This window comes from Chlorocebus sabaeus, chromosome 18 (genome assembly GCF_047675955.1).
Source record: "Chlorocebus sabaeus isolate Y175 chromosome 18, mChlSab1.0.hap1, whole genome shotgun sequence".
Lineage (NCBI taxonomy): Eukaryota > Metazoa > Chordata > Mammalia > Primates > Cercopithecidae > Chlorocebus > Chlorocebus sabaeus.
This window is the reverse complement of record NC_132921.1, coordinates 32,277,997-32,302,297: the sequence shown is the minus strand read 5'-3', so window position 1 is coordinate 32,302,297 and position 24,301 is coordinate 32,277,997. Positions and strand designations below refer to the sequence as shown.

At 47.5% G+C, this 24,301-nt stretch overlaps 1 protein-coding gene across 3 annotated transcripts in view; it reads left to right on the top strand.

Annotated features, from left to right (window-relative positions):
* MAPK4 (mitogen-activated protein kinase 4) overlaps positions 1–24,301 on the top strand; it is a 175,603-nt gene that overhangs the window by 101,108 nt on the left and 50,194 nt on the right. For all 3 annotated transcript variants that reach the window (XM_037982284.2, XM_007974002.3, XM_037982285.2), the window contains exon 2: positions 6,339–7,747. In XM_037982284.2, coding sequence (XP_037838212.1) covers positions 7,202–7,747 — 546 coding nt within the window. In that variant the 5' untranslated portion in view covers positions 6,339–7,201. The remainder of the gene's footprint in view (positions 1–6,338; positions 7,748–24,301) is intronic.

Here is a 24,301-nt window from a genome sequence, read left to right as displayed (position 1 = left end):
CCTGCTACACTTACAGTAGGGATCACGCAGTTGACTCCTGAATGTTCCTGTGTTGTTTCCATAATTATTGTTGTGGTTCCACTCCCCCGATATGAATATAAGCTTCTTGAGGTCAGAAGCCATGTGTTCTACCTCTCCTCACTTTCCATTTAGACCAACCATGTGCTGAGCAAGTTACTCTCAGTTAGATCATCTCAGCGTCAAGTGAAAAAAAAATGTAAAAGTCCAAAGCAAAAATGTCTTAAACAGCAGTAAGGCTTGACAGTCTCTCTTGGCAAGAAAGCTGGAGGTGGGTAGTTGCAGGCGTGGCTCAGCAGTGATGCCAGCAAGGTCCCACGCTCCTCTGCCACCTCCCCATGTGGCCTCAAGACAGCTGCTGCAGCACCAACACCACTTCCTCTACACCTGCATCCACAAACAGGAAGTAGGGTTTCTTCTTGCTTGGGAAGGAAACCTTTTCCCTTAGGACTCCCCAGCAGACTTTCCCTTAGGCTTGTTGACCAGAACAGGATCATATGACCACCCCTAAAGCAATCACTGCCCAGAGGGAATTGTATTACCACAGTTGGTTTAGATTCATGGTCCTCAACAGAGATGGGTTTGGGAGATGACATTGCCTCCTGGGACTCTGGGAAATGTGAGTCTGACCCAGGGACTAGGGAGTGCTATTGGCATTTAGTGGGTTGGGATCAGAGTTGTTAAACTTCCAGCAATAGTGTATGGTACAGTCCCATAAAGCAGAGAGAACTGCAGAAGCTGAGGCCAGTCATTGTGTAATCACCTGAGTGAGCTTGGAAGCAGATCTTCCTCCCTGTTTGAGCCTTGAGATGACTGCAGCCCTGGCCAACAGCTTGACCTTGAGTCCGAGGCACCCAGCTCGGATGCCAACACCAACCCTGTTGAAAACTGCTGATTGAGACAAGTGATTTTCAACCAGAGGCGATTTTGTGCCTCCCCCATAGGTGACAGTTGTCAGTGTTTGGAGACACTTTCAGTTGTCACAACTTGGGGGTGTGACTGGCATCCAGGAGGCTGAGGCCAGGGATGCTGCTGAGCACGCAGCCATGCACAGGACAGTCCCACTGCTAAGGATCACCTGGCTCAAAATGTTGACAGTGCTGAGGCTGAGAAACGCTGGTTTAGACCCACTGGGAGTCATTCCTGAGTGGGCTCAGCTGCCTGACGGCCGAACCAGACCTGGTTTGTTCGTGAGGAGGAAGCAGGAATGTTTCCTGGGTAGGTGTCCACAGTCAGTGTCAGCTACAGGCTGTGCTAGTCAGGATGCCTGCAAGTGAGCCAGCTCATCCCAAGGATGCCCAGTCCCTGTGCCACAGGCTCCAGCATGGCTGAGGTTCACAGTTAAAGGTCAAGAACATGATGGAAGGTGGGGTGTGGTTGTTTAAAATCAAGGGTTTTTTACTCCACTTTTAATATTATTTCAGCATTCTATTTCTGGGTTTCTCTTTCCATAGAATGGGGTTACTGTGGCCTCCATACTGGGTTGAACACAGGCTGAAAAGGTGGCTGCCTCTTGCTTTAATCTGAGACATACCACAAGGTGTGCCTACCTCACATTTTTCCCTCACTGGGCCTGAAAACTCACACTGAGCCTGGATGGTTTGTGGTAAGTCACTCGATGGGGCTGAGATCATGTTATGGCGATTAGAGCGTAAGCGCTGGACTCGGACCAACCTGAGTTGACATCCCAGATTCTTCACCTGCCAGAGGGTGACTGGGAAAATCCCTTCCCTCTTGGAGCTCCATGGAAAATGATATCAACCTCACAGGGATGTTGTGAGACCCAACTGAAATAATCAGGTGAAGCCACTGGCCTCTGGTAAACCCTCAGGACATGCAGTTCCACCATCTTCATCATGTCCTCTTTGCCATCTCTCTGGAAGGCTTGTTAAAATGCAAGTGGGGTTGCGGAGTGAGGCACATCTGCCGTACCACAGAATTGCAGAACTAGAAGGGACCTTTAGGCCAGATTAGGTAGCTTTTGGAAAGAATTTGCAGATGAGCTGAACCAAGCCTCACCTCCTAGGGTAGCTCCCCAGGAGGCCAGCCAGGCCTGGGATCGTGTCACCATGAGGGGCAAAAGGAAGACTGAGTCCAAGAGGAAGGAGACAGTGCAGTGCAGGAGGAGCCAGAAAGGGGTCAGGTCCCAGCACACTTCAGGGCCTGCTTGTGAATGAACTAGAGGATGTTCCCGTGGAGTCTAGAGCAGAGGTCCACGAACTGCAGCCCACAAGCCTACTCTGGCCCAGCACCTAGTTTTGTAAATAAAGTTTTATTGAAATGCAGCCATGTACCTTTGTTCAGGTATTGTCTGTGGCTGCTTTTTTGCTATAAAGGCAGAATTAAGTTGTGTTGAGTGGTTTCAACAGAGGCTGTATGTCCTACAAACATGAAAATATTTCTTCTCTGGCTCCTTATAGAAAAAGTTTGCCCATCCTTGGTCTAGAGGACTCCATTCACATAGACCACAGTGATTCATTAGGATCACGAGCCTTGGAGTCAGACTGATTGCCATGTGAAGGTGCCACCTAGAAGCTCGCAGTGCATAGCCTGCTCAGCTGGAAATAGCGGCTCCATGGGAGAAGGGCTTCCTGTAAGTTTCAGAGTGTTCGGGAGAGGGGAAGAAAGCAGCGTCTGTGAAATGTCAGCACCTTGCTGGGGAGATAGTTCCTGTGGAAAGTCGACAGCATGAGGTTTGGGAGGATCTGAGCAGACAGGGAGGTGAGTCTAAATTTAGACTTTCCAAAGCCAATGTGTAAACCAGAGCCCCAGGAATCCCAGAAAGGGACAGTTGGCACACGCCATCTCGTCTCTGGTTTGCCTCCACACGTTAAAAGGCTGGATGAGTGAGAGAATAATTAATTGCCCTCAAATAAGCTGTTGCCTGAGAGTTGGTGAGAAAGCAGTGAGAGCTGAAACTCCATTGTTCAGAGTCCTGAGGGTAGAAATTTCTATTCCTGTGTTTTATTACAATGCCCAGCCATAGAATCATAAGGACCTTGGCTGCCCTTGCGGGAGTTCCATGCTTTCCTCTTGCTGGGTGTCATTCAAGCATGACTGAACGAGTGGCCTTTCCATCCCAGACAGTGAATGCCACCTCCCTGGGTTTGAAATCACACCTGTGGTTCGGAGCAGTTCTGAACCACCACCTTTGAACTGAGGATGGTTGGGCTTTGCCCTGAGAAGCTGCACCACACCAAGAGTTGCCACAACCACTCCCCTGCCCAGGTGGACACATCCAGATGCCAGTCTGCTCCTCCCATGGCTGATGGGCCCACACCTCTCAGCATATCATGCAAGACATGGACCACTAACCTGAGACTTCTTAGGCGGTGGAGGCCTCGTAATCAGCCCACCTAGTGAGAAAGGCAAAGGGTTTACAATGCAAATTACACAGGACTTGGGGAAAGAAACAGAAAATCAAGAGGCTTGAGAAGAGAGGCATAATAATAAACTCAAATGGGAACGGAGAAATGGTCAGACAAGAGGTTGCCTGATTAGAGCACTGAAACTCTAGAGAGGCAGCATCTAAGCAGAAGATGTTACTAAGAGGACTGAAGTTCAGAAATATTAGTTGGTCTGAGTGGTTAGGGCTTGTTGTGAGATGCGCCCTTTGAACAATTTCCGTGGCAAGTATCACAAGGGACAGTGACCCCCAGGAAATGTAGGCATCACCACTTTGTAGACATAATGAATGGCACTCAGCTCCTTCTAGTCCACAGATATTTTCTATGCCCTACTTTGTGCCCTGTAAGCTACTTGTGAAGCTTACAGTCTAGTTGGGAGATGGACATGTACAAAAAGTTAAATAACAACCCAAGCTAACATATGGTAAATGCCAAACACAGCATACACATGAGTGCCACAGGAGTTTAGAAAAGGGAGATATGTCATTGAGAACTGGGATGGATGCTTTAGGAAAAAAATGAGACTTTGAATTCTGAATGATAGGATTTCAACAAATGGGGGTGGTGGGGAAGCAGGAGAATATTTCAGAAACTGGGAAGGTACAAGCAAAGAAGCCAGGCAGGAAAGAGTCTATTAAGTGGCCCACCAGAAAGGTAGAGTGGCTGGAATCGAGGCTTTCCACCTTGACATGGTACTTGCCCCCTAAAGCTGACAGCATGTTGGGAAGACCACTGAAAAAGAGACATACACACAGGGTGTCTCTTCCCATGCATGACAGGGAAAGAATTTTAAAAATAAATAAAGCACCTCTTAATTATTTGCAGATTATCTGCATTGCAGCTGACCTCAAGAAAATCCTGCATTCAGTTTGCTTGTGATGTCATCCCCTCTCTGCTTAGGTGCTCATTCCTCTCTCTGTTTACAACCCAGCAGGAGCTGGAAAGGGAAGAAGGCTTAAGCATGTCTCTTCCTAAAAAAAAATAATAATATGCGATTGCCTCTTTGCTGTGCCCTTGGGAGCCAGACCAGGCTTGTGGGGAGAAAGAGAAGCTTCAATGTAATTGCCATTACGTGACTTGGGCAGCAGGAGTCGAGGAGTGAGACAATGGGGAGCTGCGGAGGCTCTTTGATTCCCCTGAGTTAGGTATCCAGGTGGACTTCACTAGCACAGGCCATAGAATCTGGTTCACTGGGTGCTCCCAGCACTGTCTCTTAGTGGCTGGGCATCCTCAAACAGAGGGAATGGTATTCATTTATCCATTCATCAGATGGATATTGACCCTATCTGTACTGAAAGCACTAAGCTGGTGCTCTCCAAGCCTTGGTGTCCTCACCTGTAAAGTGAGAACTGGAATCAGAATTGATGTTTCTCCGTGGAAGTGCTGTTGGCATTTGGGGGTGGAGGGGTGGATGACAGTGGATGTGCTCTGGGCATTTGGGCATGGAGGTGGGGATGCTCAGTAGAATGGTTAGCAAATCCGGCCCTGCCCACTAAATACCAGTAGTGACTCCCAGTCAAATAAGGTGAGGAGGGCAGTACCATCTCTAGATAACGACCACGGGCCTTGTTTGCTTAGATTGCTTCCCAATCTGAAATTCTGTAAGTCTGTGGTTGTTTTGTTCCTGGACCCAGTAAAAACATGCAGAATAGAATTATCAAAGATCTGACAAATTATCAGAATCTTGAATACATCTTATTCAAATATAAGGGAATGTTTAACTAAACAGCAACAATAGGTAACATCTGTTGAGCAATTACTATGTTCTAGACCCTTGGCAAATTTCTTTCATTAGAAGTCTTTACAGGGGATCTGATTGTTTACTATTTCAGATCATCTGTGTCCCCTAATTTGCCCCCTTAATTTCAGAGCATTGAGTTGACTATTGTTTTTGCTTCATTTATCTTTGCAGAATTGTGTAGACTTCAGATAGGAAAGTGTCTCTACAGGAGGCCCTGCGATATGATAAGAATAAAGCAGCAGTCTGCCAGGTTCATGCCTTTGTGTTGGATACAGTGTTCTTTCTTTGTGTGTCTGTGGTCTTTATGAACTTAGAAAACCTGCCAGTCTCTTAGATGCTATGATATTACCTTATTTCAGAGATCTGAATTTACATTTCTAGTTTTGCAGGGTTTTTTCTCCCCACTTAGCTCCTATACCTGTAATTTGAGTCAACAGCCACCAGAGGGCAGGGACAGTGAAGTTTAGATTTGACTCATTGCTTTGAAGAGCGAGGTCACCATTGTCAAAAAGAATACAGCTCACCATGCCAGTCTTGATGTAGCACTAGGAACTCTGCACCCTGGTTTCTGGGCAAAGAGAGTCCTTTTATTACGGGTGGCAACATTACTTCCTTGTAATTTGGTACATGGGCTTCTTCAACTTACGTGGAAAGCGAGAGATACAAATGTCATTAAATCTCAGTCCCCGTGAAAGCCTCTTAAAATGTTCAAAGACATTTGTAAAAGAAGGAAGAAAAGGAACCCAAGTGCAAAACAAGAGTATCGATCCTTTGTTTTCTGTCTGCAACTCGTTACTTTCTACTCTCACCCTTCCTAGCTAGTGCTGATGTGTGTGTTTGGAAAGCATAAAACAAATTAATTTTGCAAAGGTCAGAAGGGATACTTCTCCCCCGTAATTTGCACATGTTAACCTTGGGGGAGCCAGCACTGACATAAGAGGCACAACATCTGATGGTCTTATCAAATCAATCCATCTTCTCTCTCTTCCAGGGGAGTGCTACGCACAGCAGGAGGGTGGCTGGGCAGTGTAAAGCCTGGAATCCCCTGAGCAAGCAGTGTTTCAGCTGGCTGGACAGATCAAATAACACTTGGGCTGGTTAACAAAAGATGCAAGTGGGAAGGTGTTGGAAGCCGGAGTATGGAAATTTACCCAACGTTATCTCTTTGACAGGGAAGGAGACTTGGTCTGAAAGATGCCACATTCCTACAGCCTCTCTGGGTGCAGTGGAATACAGTCTTGGGCAAGGTGGCGTGGATGAGCTGGCGAAAGAGGATGCTGCCCATATCCAAAGGCTCCAGAGGATCCCGGCCTGGCAGCTGAGCTCCCCTGCATCTGGAACCTCGGGCGTAACTTGGTGTAGAGCTCATGAAAGGTGCTTGGGTTTCTCCGGCTTTTTTCACCAGTGCTCACCAGAGTGGCTCAGGTTTTGGAATCTAAGGTGAGCTGGTAAAAACGGGAGAGGTAGAAAGAAGCCCCTGGATGCCTCCAGAATTCATTGATGGGATCCCTGCATACTGCTTGGAACACAGAGAGAGGCTGTGACACAGCTGAGCTTTGAAGCATCTTAAGTAAAGGAGTTCAGCTCAGCAAACAACTCTTGCATTTCAGCCTGTAACAAAGTATTCAAAGGGGAGAGTTTCTGCATCTTTTATTTTGCAGTCCACTATGGTAGAAAACTTGACATTCCGTAGATAATGATACTCGGTTTTCTTTCCAAGATGCCAGATTTAAAAAGAAATATGAGCCATTCTAAGCTTTAAGGAGTGTCCAGGAAACACAGGAATTAGTGGACAGCCCTCCCAATGCAGGTTAAGGCAACAGTCTGAGCCCCCAGCTAGTGCAGCTCAGCGAGCATGGCCATATGCCATTCTCGTCTCCAGAGAGCTGGTGGCAGTGACCTCACCGGGAGAAAACACATCCCTCAGCCGTGGGACTTGACAGAATGAAGTGTGCGAGGGAGACCACTAGCCGAGACTTGGCCTTTCCTGACTGCCCCTGTGTTACCTGGGCAGCTCCAGATCCCTGAGCCCACAATGGCTGAGAAGGGTGACTGCATCGCCAGTGTCTACGGGTATGACCTCGGTGGGCGCTTTGTTGACTTCCAACCCCTGGGCTTCGGTGTCAATGGTTTGGTGCTGTCGGCCATGGACAGCCGGGCCTGCCGGAAGGTCGCCGTGAAGAAGATTGCCCTGAGTGATGCCCGCAGCATGAAGCATGCACTCCGAGAGATCAAGATCATTCGGCGTCTGGACCACGACAACATCGTCAAAGTGTACGAGGTGCTCGGGCCCAAGGGCACTGACCTGCAGGGTGAGCTGCTCAAGTTCAGCGTGGCCTACATCATCCAGGAGTACATGGAGACTGACCTGGCACGCCTGCTGGAGCAGGGCACGCTGGCGGAAGAGCATGCCAAGCTGTTCATGTACCAGCTGCTCCGCGGGCTCAAGTACATCCACTCCGCCAACGTGCTGCACAGGGACCTGAAGCCCGCCAACATCTTCATCAGCACAGAGGACCTCGTGCTCAAGATTGGGGATTTCGGGTTGGCAAGGATTGTTGATCAGCATTACTCCCACAAGGTATGTCTGGCTGGAATGGTGGATACTGGTGGTCCACAGAATCCCCAAGAATACTTATAGCACTCCCAAGCTGTTCCTAGCTCCACAGTAGTCAGAGCTCTAGAGTTAGCAATTACGGGAGGCTGGAGGGTGCTAGGAAGATCATTAGCCTGAAAAGTTGTTGGAGGCGTGGAGAGAGATCTGGTTCTTGGTCTTGGCTCTGCCGTGTGGCTTTGATCACTCTAAGCTGTGCCAGCAGAAGCTGGACTAGATGATCTCTAAAATTTCTTCCAGCTCTAAATTCTATGGCTTGAAAACTATGTGGTTGGTGAATTTGCCTCTAGCATCCTCTTATCCCTGCTGTCCACTTAGCCATCCCATGTCCTTCCTGTGTGCTGAGGACACCCCCTGAGGCTTCCCACCCTGTGAGCCTCATGCTCTGGTTGGTCTCACCTCCCTCATCCCATCCAAGCTGACTCACTCAGTGTCCATTTCTCTCAGTCAGTGGACAGCAGGCACAAATGATTGATCTGATGAGCTAATCCTTCACTGTACCTTATCCAGCTAATGACTCAGTTCTCCCAGGTCCCATGATACTCTTGCCTCTCAGTGTGATGCGAAAGCCATGGGTGGCAGACTGTACTATTGAGATCCCCCGTGGTGGGTGCTAAATACTCTACCAACTCCAGGGATCAGAGCTGACCTGGCCACTCTGCTGGAGACAAATGTCACACTGAGTTGTTCTCAAAGGCCCAGACCTCCTCTTACCTGATCCACTCCTCTCTTCAGAAGCTGGGAGTCCTCTGACATTCCCTTCCTTCCCCTGTCCCAGGTTCGTGCCACTTTAGGGGTGCCTCGGAGCCCCTCAGCATGAGCATGTTGCCATGTACTCTGCAACAGAGCTGGGGGCTGGGTGTGGCTTCCAGCCTCCTGCCCAAACCTTGATGCTACAAAAAATGTTATTAGAATAAAACATCTCCTTGGGAGTAGGTGTACAGTAGTCTATTATCATCCAAGGGGCTGGGGTGGGTCATGAAAGGGGAGGGTGGCTTTGACCTTGAAGGTGCTTTGACTGTCTCCCTGAGCCCCATTCCTCTGCCCTCCCTTAGCACCCCACATGGAAGGGCACTGATCTGCCTGCTACAGCTGCAGTGGAGGGCGTCACAAGGCGCAGGGAGCAGGGCTCCCCATCCTACCCTCCCTGGCCAGAACTTGGACTCCAGCCCAGATTTCAGACCCCAAATCAGCCTAGCTGGCTCTGGCTCCTTGGTGCCACAAATTACTTAGCGACCTTAACCATGAGCCTGTCCTCTGCCCCGCTCCTGCAGCCAAGCCATCTGTCAAAACTGATAGCCAACTCTGTAGGACGGAATGTCCATGAGGTGGGGCCGGGGGAGGCAGGGAAAAACAGTGCCCTTGTATCTCTTTCTGATACCCTGAACTGCTTCTTCCTTCTCTTTCTTCTAAGGAGCAATGACTCCAAACCACCAAACCAAAGGTTTTAATCCAAATCTGTTCTTACTTGGTAAAAGATCTAGAAAATCCACAAGACTCTTATATGTGGGATGCACAAAAACTACCTTGTGAATTGGAATAAACCAGTACATTTGAGCATCATGTGATGAAAGGACCTGATTAAGAGAGTTGCGACAAGGAAAGCGCTTAAGACAGCGTGTAGTAGGCCTTTAGGAAGGTCCAGGAAGATGGTTTATAGTGGCATAAACTGGCTATCATAATAATTCTTTGGGGGTGACATGGTGTGAGCAAAAGACCCTTTAGGAGGAGTCAGAGGTCCAGGTTCCTTCTAACAGTGCTAACTTGGACACTTACCCCTGGGAGCCTCAGTTTCCCCTCTTTGACAGGGGTAATAATTGTGCCCTATCTGCTCCTGTGGCTTATGGTTAAGAATCAAAATGGTCCATGAATGTAAAATTCCTTGGAAAGCAGTCAGGACTGCATCCATTCATTTAATGGGTGTTTGGTGAGCCAACATCAAACCCAAGCTCAGTGCTGGGAGCTGGAGAGACCGAGGCTCACACGCTCCCCTAGCGACCCTGAGGGCTGGGCTCAGTGTTATCCTGTCACTTGGGACTGGAAGCCACTTCCCTGGTTGAGACTTCCATTTTCCCAATGCAGAGGAATTTCGATGTTCTGGCTTGCTCTTATCGGGTTCTCTTTAATAAAATTCGCTGTGGGAGGTTAAAGAAATCACTGGAGGCAGTTACGAGCCCAGTAGGCACTCACATCATCCCTGCGCCCCCGTGTTTGGCAGACACCAGCCACCCCCACCCCACCTCCTCCCTTATACACTTTCTGCTTTTAGCTTTCTGCCCTCTCTTCCCCCAGTGATGATGAAAGGCTTATATTTGGTGCTTTTATTTATCCAATGTGCATTTAAATCAGTTCTCGTTTAATCCCCATAATGCTGTGAAGCACTTAGGGCAAATGGTTCATTTTAAAACAGAGAAAAACGGCTTTCTCAAGCTTACACAGCTGATGTGGCCAAAGGACACAGGGACTGAGGCTTCTTCCTCTCCTGGTGGAGGGTCTCTGTGAGCGCAGTATCCTTCATGAAATCTTTCCGGATTCTGGGTTGGAATTAATCATTCCTTCCTCTGAATTCCCATGGCACTTTCCCCAGGCCATCACGGGTATCTTCTAACACTGATCACTCTCTGCTATGTCCTAGGGGTATTTGAGTCTGTCTCTTTGTACTCTCCCAAGCCGAGAGTCCCCTGGCCTCTTGAAAGCTGTCTCTCCTTCTTCATGATCCCCCTCCATAGATTCTGATCACTGTGCCTAAGACATGGCCCTCAATCGATTTTGTTGACTGTATTGAACAGATGGAAGAATAGTCATCTACTAGCACATTGCAGAAAGGGAGCTATTGGGTTCCTTGATTCTGTGTGGTTGGAAGGGTTGACTCTCAGAAAAAGAGCACATACTTCTTCCAGACAGTAGGGTTGGTTGTGGTCAGACGTGTACATCTTCTGCATGCATCTGCTCTCTCCAATGTGTTTGGTGGATGCTGTCTACACACAAACTTCTCAAAACCTAATCCCTTCTAAAGTTTTATGAATCTCCGCTCCCTTTGAAGAAGACCATGCTCACCTGGGCTACAGTGAGTGCCTTTGTGTGGGTCACAAAAAAATGCCCCTTTTCCCTGGCTGAGAGAGCCCAGGGCCAGTGATAGGGTTAGTGATCCAACGGGAGCCTTGTTTGGAAAAACTCTCAGAACATTTTTCCTCTGCTCTCATACCACAACAATATACCCGGAAGACTTCTGTGACCTCAAAATATGTGGGGATTTCTCCCCACCAGCAAGCTAGCAATCAGTTCTTCAGTGGACATCAGCTGGATGTCCCCCAATTCAATTCTGACACTATTTACCTGGAGATAGTGTCAGATCCCACAGGTTGAGGGACACAAGACTGCCCCCTCCTTCCCACCAGTCATGTTAATAAGTCCACTCCTCTGGAATGTCTGATGGACTGGCTTCAAGTTGGGGTTCCCATGGTCCCCTCTTTGGGTTTAATTAATTTGCTAGAGGAGCTCACAGAACTCAGGGAAACACCTATTTACATTTACTGTAAGGGTTAGGGTTAGGTCCATGTAACACTTACTTACATTTATTATGAAGGACATTTTCAAGGATACAAATAAACAGCCAGGTGAAAAGATACACAGGGCATAGTCCGGAAGGGCCCTGAGTACAGGCGCATCTGTCCCAGGGGAGTGGGGAAGCACCACCCTCCTGGCACATGGATGAATTCTTATTCACTCACCCAGCAGTACACAGCAGCCTGGTCCACATGCCTCCCATCTTTCGCATGGGTGGACAGTATGTCTCATTTGCTTCCACATCCCCTCCTCTGGTGCAGGGCCTGACACCGGGCCCGTGTCCATTAGGTTCATTTAGTGAAAGAGATACCAAAGAAAACAGCCTCTTCTCTAATGAGCAACTGGCCACGTCGGGGTTTCAAGTTGCAGTCAGGACAGATGCTGGGTGTGCCCCGCTACTGCACAACCCCCGCGGGTCTTGGTCTTTGCAAGGTCTAGGGGGCATGTAGAGGCCCCTGCAGCCCACACTTGGGGAGATGGTGTGGGTGGCAATGGAGGGTGTTCCCTTTCAACAGGGGCAGTCTGGAAAACACTGTCCTCTGTGTTATTCTCGCTCACCTCGCCAACTGCATGACCTTGGGCAAGTCCTTTCGCTCATGTAGTTTATCACTAGAATAGATGTGTAAAAAGACCTCACACCTATGTTGTCCATCCCTAGCCTTTCACAGATGACAAAACTGGAAGGGAAGGAGCCTCACTCAAGGTCACATAATGAGCGGCTGAGCCTGGGTTTTCACTCCATGTCCACTGTTTTCTCAGAGCTTAATTTCCCTATTGTCTTTTCTGCCAAATTGGGAGAGTCAGGCCATTCTGCTTATTTCATGGGATTCCTGTTAGAGTCAAATGAAAAAGCGTGGCTGTCAAAGCGCGCTCAGATGTATGCAGGGCTAAATCACTAACCAAACTTTGCCCAAAGAGATGCCATGGCAATGCCAGGCAGACATCAGACATCAGTTTCCCCTTCACCGGGATACGGACCCCACTCCTGACCCTGTGGCCTTGGGGTGAGTCGTGCGATCCCACCTGAGGGTGGCTTCTCAGTCCGTGGTCCTGTGACAAGCCCTTTCTACCGCCTCCTCTTCAGGCCCGTTAATGAGTTCTTCGTTGTTTGTGTTGAGAAGAGGCAGTTGAAGGATTGGAGCGTGCTTTCCTCTGAATTTATCCTATTAGGAAGTAGACGATCTCCAAAGAGAAAAAAAAAAATGTCATTAAGACTTGACTGAGCACTTTGTAAGGCCTAAGAAAGGTCAGGAACCACCTCAGGAGTGTGCTGAGGTCCTGAGGAGTGCGATGACAGCCTGAATCACAATGAGTGCGTCGCTCCAGGAAGGGCCACCTCTCCTCCTATCATAGAGTCCTTGCTGCGGCTGCCGGGAGCACCACCCACTACCCTTGCTTGTAGCACTTATTTTACCCTGTGCTCACTAAACCTGCTCATCTCCACTACAACATTCAAGAACGGTCAAACTCCTGATCCAGTAACCTTTTATGACTAGTGTGCGTCATGGCATTTACAGTAAAACTAGCCCTCTATGGCTCACACCTCTGACTGTCAAAGGCACATATAGAGGCCCCATTACTGGGTCTGTCGTTCTTGCAGCAGTACTTCTAAAATTAGGTGGGTATGATATAATACGAGTTACTTTCATTCTAAGCCCCGGCAGAATTTATAGCATATCAATTCCTCATTCTATCTCTCTAAGGGATAATCATAACAAGTTTTATTTGCCTCTGACAGACTGACCTAAAATCACTCATTGCCTATTCTTTCATAAGCCACATGGCGCTTGTCTTTCATATATCTGCCTTTCAAAGAGGCAGTAAGCAGAAAACACCCAAGAAAGAAAGGAAGAGGAAGGGGCCCATAAGAATTTGGGCAAAGGCTCTTGTGTTTTGATGGATCATTCAAGCAAGTCTGTTTCCTGCAGGGCTGGCCTGCCTTTGAGCCTTTCTACTTCATAGCCCTCTGTCTTCTTTCTTCATTCATGATCAGAATGCTTCTATGCTTTGCCTCCATATCTCATTAGGATGCCTTAAAAATTAACTAGCAGACCGGTGTGGTAGTTCACGCCTGTCATCCCAGCACTCTGGGAAGCCGAGGCAGGTGGATCACTTGAGATTAGAAGTTTGAGACCAGCCTGACTAACATGGTGAAACCCTGTCTCTACTAAAAATATAAAAATTAGCCAGGCATGGTGGCGTGTGCCTGTAGTTCCAGCTACTCAGGAGGCTGAGGCAGGAGAATCGCTTGAACCTGGGAGGTGGAGGTTGCAGTGAGCCAAGATTGCACCACTGCACTCCAGTCTGGGCAACAGAGTGAGAATCCGTCTCAAAAAAAAAAAAAAAAAAAAAAAAATTAAACTAGCATGGTGGTTCTCAAAGTGAGGTCCCAGATTAGCAGCCTCAGCTTCACCTAGGAACTCATTAGAGATACAGGTTCCCAGGTTCCATCTCAGACCTACTCAAACAGCCCTGAGGGTGAGGTCCAGCAATCTGTGTTTTCACAAGCCTCCAAGGGATTCTGATGCTCTTGAACTTTTAAGAACCATTGACCCAAAGAAATGGCATCGCTTGTCTCAGGACAGAAAACTGATGCTCCTGATGTGTTTGCTGATGCTTGGAGCTGTGTGTGGCTCTCAAACTTCAGCACAATGAAGGAGACTAAGAATGCCTCCCAGAGTACACAGGTGTGTCTGAAGCAGGTGCCTTAACTAGAAGGGCCGCGAACGGTGGGAATCTCAGGCGCTGTGACAGGGAGTCATGTGGATTGTTTTAAGCAGGATGATTTTGGAGGGCCTCACTCATATCACCTTGGAAACTGCCACTCCCCCATGGCACGAGTTTACTGAAAAGCTACACACACCAGGGACCTAAACCTATAGGAGGACTGTTTCTGTTTAGGTTTGATTTTTAACAATTAGGTGACATAAACAATAATTTTGGAAAACATAAGCTTTTCATTCTGGTGTGAACTACTTCACCAGATGTTGTTTAAAAGCAAAAACACTTTTTCACAGTTCAGCAAGATTGAATGTCTGATTGAGGGCTCAGCAAATTACTGCAGTTTGTTAAGTTTGTGGTTCAATTTGAGGTCCCAAAGGAGGAAAGGAGGAAAAGAGGTACATGATGTCGAACACATGCAGCCAGCTTCCAGTGGCTTTGCATGGGAGCTCTGGTTGGTGGGGTTTACATGGGTTTAATCATGCTGAGGCCAGATGCGGTGGCTCATGCCTGTAGTCCCAGAGCTTTGGGAGGCCAAAGCAGGAGGACTTATTAAGGCAAGGAGTTTGAGATCAGCCTGGGCAACAGCGAGACTCCATGTCTACAACAAATAAGAAAAAATTAGCCAGGTGTAGTGATGCACACCTATAGTCCCAGCCACTCAGGAGGCTGAGATAGGAGGATCACTTGAGCCCAAGAGTTCAAGGCTGCAGTGAGCTATGATTGTACCATTGCACTTCAGCCTGGGCCACAGAGTGAGACCCTGACTCAAAAATAAAAAAATCATGTTGATCAACTTCATTTCCTCCCTCTCCTGGGCACTCTGTCTTCCTTTGATGGCTTCTTAGGCCGAGATAACCTCCCCCGTCTGCCTGAGAAAACACACAGAAAGCTCTCGTAAAGCACACATTCTCTCGTAAAGCTGAAACAAGGAGAAATGTTCAATCTGTGACTGAAATGGGGTCTCTGCCGGTGATAAGAGAGTGCCCTTTTGGTGTCTGTGTGCTTATATTCTGGTCTCCACAGTGCAGATGGTGAGCCGCAGGGTGCAGGGAGTGGGGAAGGACTTTCCCAGTACCCCAGAGTAGGAATGGGGTCCACAGGGCTGGTGCTGGGAGCAGAACCCAGCCATCCGCGGAGGCCGGATTTCATGGGAAAATGAGCTTGTGGATGGGCACTTTCTGAGGGCTCAGCTAGCAGGAAAGGTCACTTTCTTCTGAAGCCACTAAACCTGTTATTCCAAATCAGTGGAGCTGAAAAGATTTATTTAAAAGGCTATGAAATATCCCTTTTTTAAAGGGAAAAATGTGATCAAGGGGATTAGAACGGAGGCTGTACTTGAGAGTCAGGTGTCCCTGAACACCCAGGCAGACTTAGAAAGCTCATTGTGTTGGCGTTCAGTGCCTCCTTGTCCCCTTCCCATGACAGAAGAGGACCCCAAGAAGAGGCTCTTCACTCTGTCCCTGGGCCTCTGGGGTCCTCTTCTACCCACTCTCAGAAGAGCACCACACCCCGGCCACCCTTCTAAGAAGCAACACCACTGAGTTTGGGGAGATATTATAAATCTTTAAGCACAAGCCTGACCCGGGAGATGACCAGTCAGAAAGGAAGCCAGCCAGGGTCCTGAAGCAGGGTCCTAGAGGCGCCCTGCTTGCCACCAGTTCACCCTTTATTGCTGGATCAAGGGGAGGACCAAGGGAGTCAGGGGCTTGGAGCAGTGGCTGTTGACCAGTCAGCTTGCAGTATTTCATTATTCACCAACTGGCCCAGCTATCTCCGTGCACATCAGCCACACTATGCTGCTTCGCTTGTATCAGAGTTCCCCCTTTCCAATATGTCTGTGGGTCTGGCTGTCCACTAGGGGTGAGCAGTTGATTAAATGGCACAAAGGGCCGGGCGCAGTGGCTCACGCCTGTAATCCCAACACTTTGGGAGGCTGAGGCAGGTGGATCACTTGAGGTCAGGAGTTCAAGACCAGCCTGGCCAACATGGCGAAACCCCATCTTTACTAAAAATACAAAAATTAGCTGGGTGTGGTGGTGGATACCTGTAATCCCAGCTACTTGGGAGGCTGAGCCAGGAGAATCTCTTGAACCTGGGAGGCGGAGGTTGCCGTGAGCCGAGATTGCACCACTTCACTCCAGCCTAGGCAAAAGAGTGAAACTCCACCTCAAAAAAATAAATTAATTAAATAAATGCCTCAAGGGGATCAATTGCCCCCTCTTCGGAAGCCCAGCCTGCTCACTCACCTGGTACTCCCCTCACCATGACAGCTGCCACCTCCTGTGGCAAGTACCAAAGCTCCCGAAGAATTCAACAGGCAGGAAGTCTGCAGCCCACTAGGGACGCTGGAGTGGAACTAGCATTTCATGCAGTTCAGGCTTGCTGGTGGCAAATCCTTTGTTTACTTAGAAAGTATATTTTTTATTCTCATGTTTACAGTTTATTTTCCCTGGGAATAAAATGCTGAATTGGCTGGACGCGGTGGCTCACGCCTGTAATCCCAGCACTTTGGGAGGTCAAGGTGGGCAGATCACGAGGTCAGGAGTTCCAGACCATCCTGGCTAACACAGTGAAACCCTGCCTCTACTAAAAACACAAAAAATTAGCCGGGCGTGGTGGCAGGCGCCTGCAGCCCCAGCTACTTGGGAGGCTGAGGCAGGAGAATGACGTGAACCCAGGAGGCAGGGCTTGCAGTAAGCCGAGATTGTGACAGTGCACTCCAGCCTGGGCGACAGAGCAAGACTCCATCTCAAAAAAAAAAAAAAAAAAAGCTGAATTTAGCATTCTTTTTCAATACTTCAAAAATGTCATTGCCTTATTTCCTGTCCCTATTGTTTCTAAAGACTAGTTGGTCTTCATTCATTGGATTGTTCCCCTGTATGTAACGTGTCTTTTTTGCTCCAGCTGATTAATGAATATTATTAAATGGAAAGAAGTGGGAGGGCCTTGGGTGATAAGTGTTGACTAATGAGTTCCTCCTTCCTTTTATACCCGATTTGTTGGTGAGAGAACTCACTCCCTCTCAGAGGGTGTTTTCAGTCCTGGTGTAAAGGACCCGACCTTCAGTCACTGCTCCAGTCTCTCCATTTGGGTACACCCAAGTTGTAAACATCTCAGGAACAAGACACTGTCTTATTCTACAGGCAGATATTCTTTGGTTTATATCAAAGAAGGATAATTAGAAAATTGAATCAAATCCTTTTCCATTTTCTCCTGAAATGTGGTTGGTTTCTTTATTTAGCTTTGCTGCAGTAGCCTGTTGAGAAGACAGTAGTATAGAAATAGAAGTCTTGGGGGGTGGGTATCGCATTGCTGTGATGATCCTGCCTTTTGTGGTTACCTTCTATTTCAGTCTCACATGTCTGTGAGCTGGGAGAGACCAGCCCTTATCCTCGCTTCATCCGCTGCCACTCCATTCCCTCATGTTGTAACTGGCTTGTCACCATTCTCTGGAAAACACCATACCCAGTGACAACTCTGGTCCCACACACTGTTCCCTCTGCTCCCACATAAACTCCTACATACCCCTGCAGACCCTGCTCAAATGTCTCACCTCTGTGAAGCTTCGCCCAGCTCCCCAGGGGAGAGTTCATCACACCTTCCTCTGACTGTGCAAAGCCGTTGTCTGTTTACATGCCTCTTCCCAGACAGACCCGGGAGGACTCCTAGAAAAACATATGTATCTCTTTCATTTCTATATTCCTGGCACCTAGCATAGTATCTGACCCATTGTACGAGTTCATTCAATGCTAATTGGCTAATGAACAAGCCAAGTCTCTTCCTTTCTATTGAATCAAGCATAGTCCTCAAGCAGAATTTCTCTTCCTCAGGGCAGCGGTCAAGGATTTGAAGTCATCTACCATGTCCCTCTAAATCTCGGCAGGCTAGAAACCCCCCTAGACAAAAATATTCAGGCACACTTCTAAGTGCTACTGACTCCTCATAACAACCTAATAGTTGCTGTTGTTGCCCCCATTTTCTAGATGAAGACACTGAGGCACAGACAGTAACTTGTCCAGGGTCACCCGCCTGGTCAATGGCAGAGTTGGACTACAAAGCCCAGTGACAGCTCAGAGACTGTGCTCTCAGCCACTGAGCTCAGCTGCTCTGATAGCCATTCAGGTGACTGCATATCCTGACTGCCCTTTCATTGACCTCCTTCTTGGCAAACCCATTTTTTTTTTTTTTTTTTTTTTTTTTTTTAATGAGACGGAGTTTGCTCTTGTAGCCCAGACTGGAGTGCAATAGTGCAGTTTCGGCTCACTGCAACCTCCACCTCCTGGGTTCATGCGATTCTCCTGCCTCAGCCTCCCAAGTAGCTGGGACTATAGGCACCCACCACCACACCCAGCTAATTTTTTTGTTTGTTTGCTTGTTTTTTGAGACAGTCTCACTCTGTCGCCAGGCTGGAGTGCAGTGGCGCCATCTTGGCTCACTGCAACCTCCACCTCCTGGGTTCAAGTGATTCTCCTGCCTCAGCTTCCCAAGTAGCTGGGACTATAGGCGTGCACCACCTTGACCAGCTAATTTTTATATTTTTAGTAGAGGCACGGTTTTACCATGTTGGCCAGGATGGTCTTGATCTCTTGAACTAGTGATCTGCCCGCCTCAGCCTCCCAAAGTGCTGGGATTACAGGTGTGAGCCACCACGCCTGGCCCATTTTTTTGTATTTTTAGTAGAGACGGGGTTTCACCACGTTGGCCAGGCTGGTCTTGAACCCCAGACGTCAGGTGATCCACCCGCCTCAGCCTCCTAAAGTGCTGGGATTATAAGTGTGGCAGACCCTTTCTTAAAATGTATCTTCCAGAACAGGTGCTATGTGATTTAGCCAGCACAGCATCAGGGGGATGTGACATTGCTGCTCTGTACACGTCACACTGTTCATGCTGCCCACGGTCTTTTAGTAGCCAGGTTGTACTGTTGGCTCATTGAGCTTGTAGCCAACTAACTTCTGTTAGCTCTGTATACTCTATTTTACATGAATATGGTTGATTTTTTTTTAGACCAAGTATAGGACTTTCTTTACCCTCATCCCTTGTAGATTTCATCTTCTTGGCTTCCTGCAAATATTGCAACCTGATGAGATCTTTTTGGATCTTTATTCTAATATATCTTATCCCTTATAGCTTCATAATTTATAAGGCTATCTTCTAGGACTTCACTCATATCACTGGTTAAAATATGTGTAAAGAGATTAGACCAAAGGCCTAGCCACTAGACACGCCCCTCCAGGGTGACACTGACGTTCTTTGGGTTTAGCCGTCAAACCAGTTATCAATTTACATAGTTATATACTTTTCTGACCCAAATTTTTCATTGTCCACAAAGATGCCCTCAGGGGTTTTGTAAATGCCTTTTGAGACTTAGGGACACTGTAGTATCCTTTCATTCCATCTCAATACAATTTGAAACTCATCCTAAAGTTAAAAAGTGACATTCAAGCTGCATGACCAGCTGTAACAGTTTTGATTCCTAGATACACAGAGCACAGATGTTGGGAAACATCACCACTTTAGAGAAAACCCAATGCATGAAAATCTAAACCTACAAAATTATATTGGAGGCTAGGGTGTGCTTAGGTAAACTACGGTTCATCCACTAAGTAGAATTGTTATACAAATATGTTCTATGATGTTTTTGAAGAGTTTGCAATAACATAGAAAAATTGTGTGTAATAATGGTAAGTTTGAAAAGCAAGATACAGAATTGTGAAGATGGTATGATCATAAGTTTAAAACAAGGAGAAAACAACTACACATTTTTAAAAAATAGACTTGAATAGGGGTCCCCAGCCCCTGGCTGAGGACCAGGACTGTCTGTGGCCTGTTAGGAACCAGGCCATACAGCAGGAGGTGAGCGGCTGGTGAGGGAGCATCCGCGCCTGAGCTCTGCCTCCTGCCAGATCAGCAGTGGCTTTAGAGTCTCATAGGAGCGCGAACCCTATTGTGAACTGCCATGCAAGGAATCTAGGTTACATGCGCCTTATGAGAATCTGATGCCTGATGATCTGAGTGTAACAGTTTCATCCCAAAACCATCTCCCTGCTCCTATTCCCAGTCCATGGAAAAAGTTGTTTTCCACGAAACTGGTCCCTGGTGCCAAAAAGGTTGGGGACTGCTGGGCTAGAAGTAAAAACTCCAAAATGTTAACAATGGTTCGACAGTGCATTGCTTTTTTTTCTCCTTCTTTCAATAATTCCCAAAAATATATAAAATGAACACTCATGGTTTTATCACAGTAACCTTTTCAGGTGGGAAGTTGGGAAAGTTTGCTGCAACAGTTTACCAATTGCAAAAAGAGTGGTAAACCTGGATTATTCGGTTACTGAAAGAAAAGGGTCAAGCACCCCAGCGTGTGGCCCAGGAGTCCACAGACAGAGACTCTCAACTGCCCTCTGCTCTGAGGTGCCCACTGTGTCACATGTGCAAGGTTTTGTTTTGTTTTGGTTTGGTTTGGTTTGGTTTGGTTTGGTTTTGAGACAGGGTCCCACTCTGTTGCTCAGGCTAGTGTGCAGATCATAGCTCACTGCAGACTCCAGCTCCTAAGCAATCCTCCTGCCTCAGCCTCCCAAGTGGCTGGGGGCTATAGGCACATGCCACCACACCTGGCTATTTTTGTTTTTATTTTTAGTAGAGACAAAGTCTTGCTATGTTGCTCAGGCTGGTCTCAAACTCCTGAGCTCAAGCAATCCTCCTGCCTCTGCCTCCCAAAGTGCTGGGATGATAGGCACGAGCCCCTGCACCTCCCAGGTCTATAAGTCTTACCTCCCCACCCAGAGTGGCTGCTCTGCCTCAGGCTGCAGCCACTGGGAAGAGAAGACTTCCGGACAGGCTGGTGGGATGAGGGTACATTCCATGCCCCTGGGAAATAGGACAACCTCCTCATAGGTAAAGTGGGCAGGTACTAACTAGTGCCATGTAAGCCTAAGCAAGTTACTTAAACCCCCTCACGCTGGCTCCATCCCCTCATAATAACTCAGGTTTCTATGTTCTCAGATACCTAAAATTGTACCACTAATAGTAAATTGTATTAGAGTGGTTGACTGTGTATTAGTTTCTCTTCTAAGATACCGATAAAGGGAGTAAAGACGAGTGGGAACAAGTCAGAAAACTCTTACTGTAATGAACTTGTCAAAATGGATTAATTAGGAAGCACTGGGCTGGGGGAAGGGAGTTGAACTCAAAAGAAGACCAGAATATGGAGCCCCCTTAAATGCTGACGCATTTGCAATCTGGCCAATCTAGTACTGAGGTTATACACTATGGGTGATATTCAAGATATTTAACAACTGGTAAGCTTTGGGGCCAACCAATCTGAACATACATCGGCAGTGACCAATCATAGTGGATACTGTCTGGGAGCCACCATCACCCCTCCACCCTGCACAGACTGGAGAGCAGGCCCTGTCTTCCCAGAGGTGCTCACTCAAGGGTCCACCAGCGACTTCCCTGTCCAGGCACTCAGAGCAGCAACTGAGAGGCCTGTCCTGGCACAGTCACTTTGGGAAGAATTCATAGCTTTTTTTCCCTCTCTTTTTCAATAATTCCCAAAAATATATAAAATGAACAGGCCTTGGTCCCACAGCTGCCCCCACACTCTTATTCTTGTTTCCTTCTCTTCCAGGATATCATGTTTGCCCTCTGCTGTCCATCATGCACCTGGCAGGATCCCCTTGTTTTTTGGGTGAAGGCAGCAGGAAAGGGAGGGCCATTCCTTGCTCTCCCTTTTGTGGCATGGCAGCCCCAACTTTGGCTTTCAGATGACACGGCCAGCAGGTTTTCTGGGGTATGGGAGACTTCAGGGTATGGCTATGAAGATTTTTTTTTGCAGCATCTTCTGCATACAAATACTACCATCTGTAGGAACTATGCAAACTCCAGCAGTAAGCTTAGTAAAGCCATTGTGATCCGCAGGACTCACCTGAGGTCTTCTTGGGGTCAAATTTTACCCATTGTCAATCCCTATGCCTTTTATTATGGAATTGGAGTCTGGGTTCCCCATGAAGGAGAGCAAGCCTGGGAGCACAGCATGGCCTGCCTGGCCTGGTTTCACAGGCCTAAGGCATCACTGTGTGTGAAGGTGGTTTTCAGTAGCCCAGGCGCTGAGCTCACTGAGCTCAGTGGAGCCCAAGGCCAGGAGGACTGAGTCATGGGTGTGCTTCTGTGCATGTCTTTTGTCTTAGCCACATTTTCTTGTCTCCAGGTGCCCTTCCAAGCCTGACTCCAACCAATTTGCAAATGCTATGGGTCAGAAGCTAGGGAAGGAGTGATCAGCCAATGGCTTCTGTAGCTGGAAGATCAATACCCTCATATCTATCCAGAAATATTTCCTACAATTCATGATAATGCACCCTGGGGAGTTCTTTCCCACCCATAACTCTGGATCCTCATACCACCCTCTGAGAGAAGTGAGTCAGGTTAATTATTATCCTCCTTTGATAGATGAGGACAAGGGAGCCCCTAGGGTTGGAAAGCTCATCTAAGGCCCCACTGCTAATGAGAGACATAGCTGGAACCAGATCTGCCTCTGGGAACCTGGAACAGCAGCTGATGCAATCAGGCTCCATTCCAGAATTTGAGAACTTTCCTGGTACCCTCTATGATGAGAAGAGGGAGGAATCATGGCATGGAGGCGCTGGCTTCTGCTTTGCCCAGGTGGAAGCTTAGAGAACAAATCAGTTCTGTGACCTCCCTGGGCCCCACCGTGAGCAGAGATGGGGCCAGGACAGAAAAGCCTCCTCCCTGTCCTCCTTCCCTTGTCCCTCCCGCCGGCCTCTCCCAGTGCTCTCACATTGTCCTCCTCTCCTGTCTCTCCTCACTGGAGACTCACTGAGGCCCAAGGCCTGCTAACTAGCAACATAGATTCCCACCGAGGGACCCAGCGCTCACCGCCCCACATGCAGCGAGTTAGGAAAAGGCCACTACCCAGAGTATTCCTTTCAGTAGAACAGTGCTTTTATATTTGCTTTTAAACTCTTTTTTTTTTTTTTTAAGACAGAGTTTCGCTCTTGTCACCCAGGCTGGAGTACAGTGGCGCAATCTCGGCTCGCTGCAACCTCTGCCTCCCGGGTTCAAGCGATTCTCCTGCCCCAGCCTCCCAAGTAGCTGGGATTAAAGGCGCCCACCACCATGCCCAGTTGATTTTTGTATTTTTGGTAGAGCCAAGGTTTCAACATGTTGGCCAGGCTGGTCTCGAACTCCTGACCTCAGGTAATCTGCCCACCTCAGCCTCCCAGAGTGCTGGGATTACAGGTGGGAGCCACTCCACCCAGCCTAAACTCTTTTTTAAAAACAACGTTATTGAGATATAATTAACATACCATGCAGTTCACCCATTTAAAGTCTACAATTCAATGACTTTAAATGTATTCAGAAATGTATGTCCATTACCAGAATCAGTTTTAGAACATTTTCCTTACCCCCAAAAGAAACATCATCCCATCCGCCTTCAGCATCACCTATCCCCCCAAGGTCCCTCATCCCCCAACCTTAGACAACCACTAGTCAGCTTTCTCTATCTCTGAATTTGCCTAGTCCAAATATTTCACATGAGTCACACAACATGTGGTTCTCTGTGACTTCTTTCACTCAGCATAATGTTTTCAAGGTTTATCCATGTGATTGAAGCAGGTATGAGTACTTCATTTCTTTTTATCGCCAAGCACTATTTCATTATGTGGATATGTCACATTTTGTTTGTCCATTCATTAGCTGATGGACATTTGGATTGTTACTACTTTTTGGCTCTCATGGTAAAGCTGCCATGAACATTCATGTACAAGTTTTTATGTGGATATGTTTTCACTTCTCTTGGGTATATACCTAGGAGTAGAATTACTGGGTCATGTGCTACTGCTTGAGGAGCTACCAGACTGTTTTCCAAAGGTTCCACACTATTTTGCATTCCCACCAGCAATGTATAAGGATTCAATTTATCCACAGCCTCACCAACACTTGGTATTTTCTGGGTTTTGTTTTTGTTTTTGTTTTTTCGTTTTAATTTTAGCTATCCTAGTGGATAGGAAGTGGTGTTTCAGTGTGGTTTTGATTTGCATTTCCCTGATGGCTGATGATGTTGAACATCTTTTCATGTGCTAATTGGCCATTAGTATATCTTCTTTGGAGAACTGTCTATTTAGATCCTTTGTTCATTTTTAATTGGGTTTTTAAAATTATTGAATTATAAAAGTTTTTTAAATATTCCAACTGTAAGTCCCTTATTAGATGGAT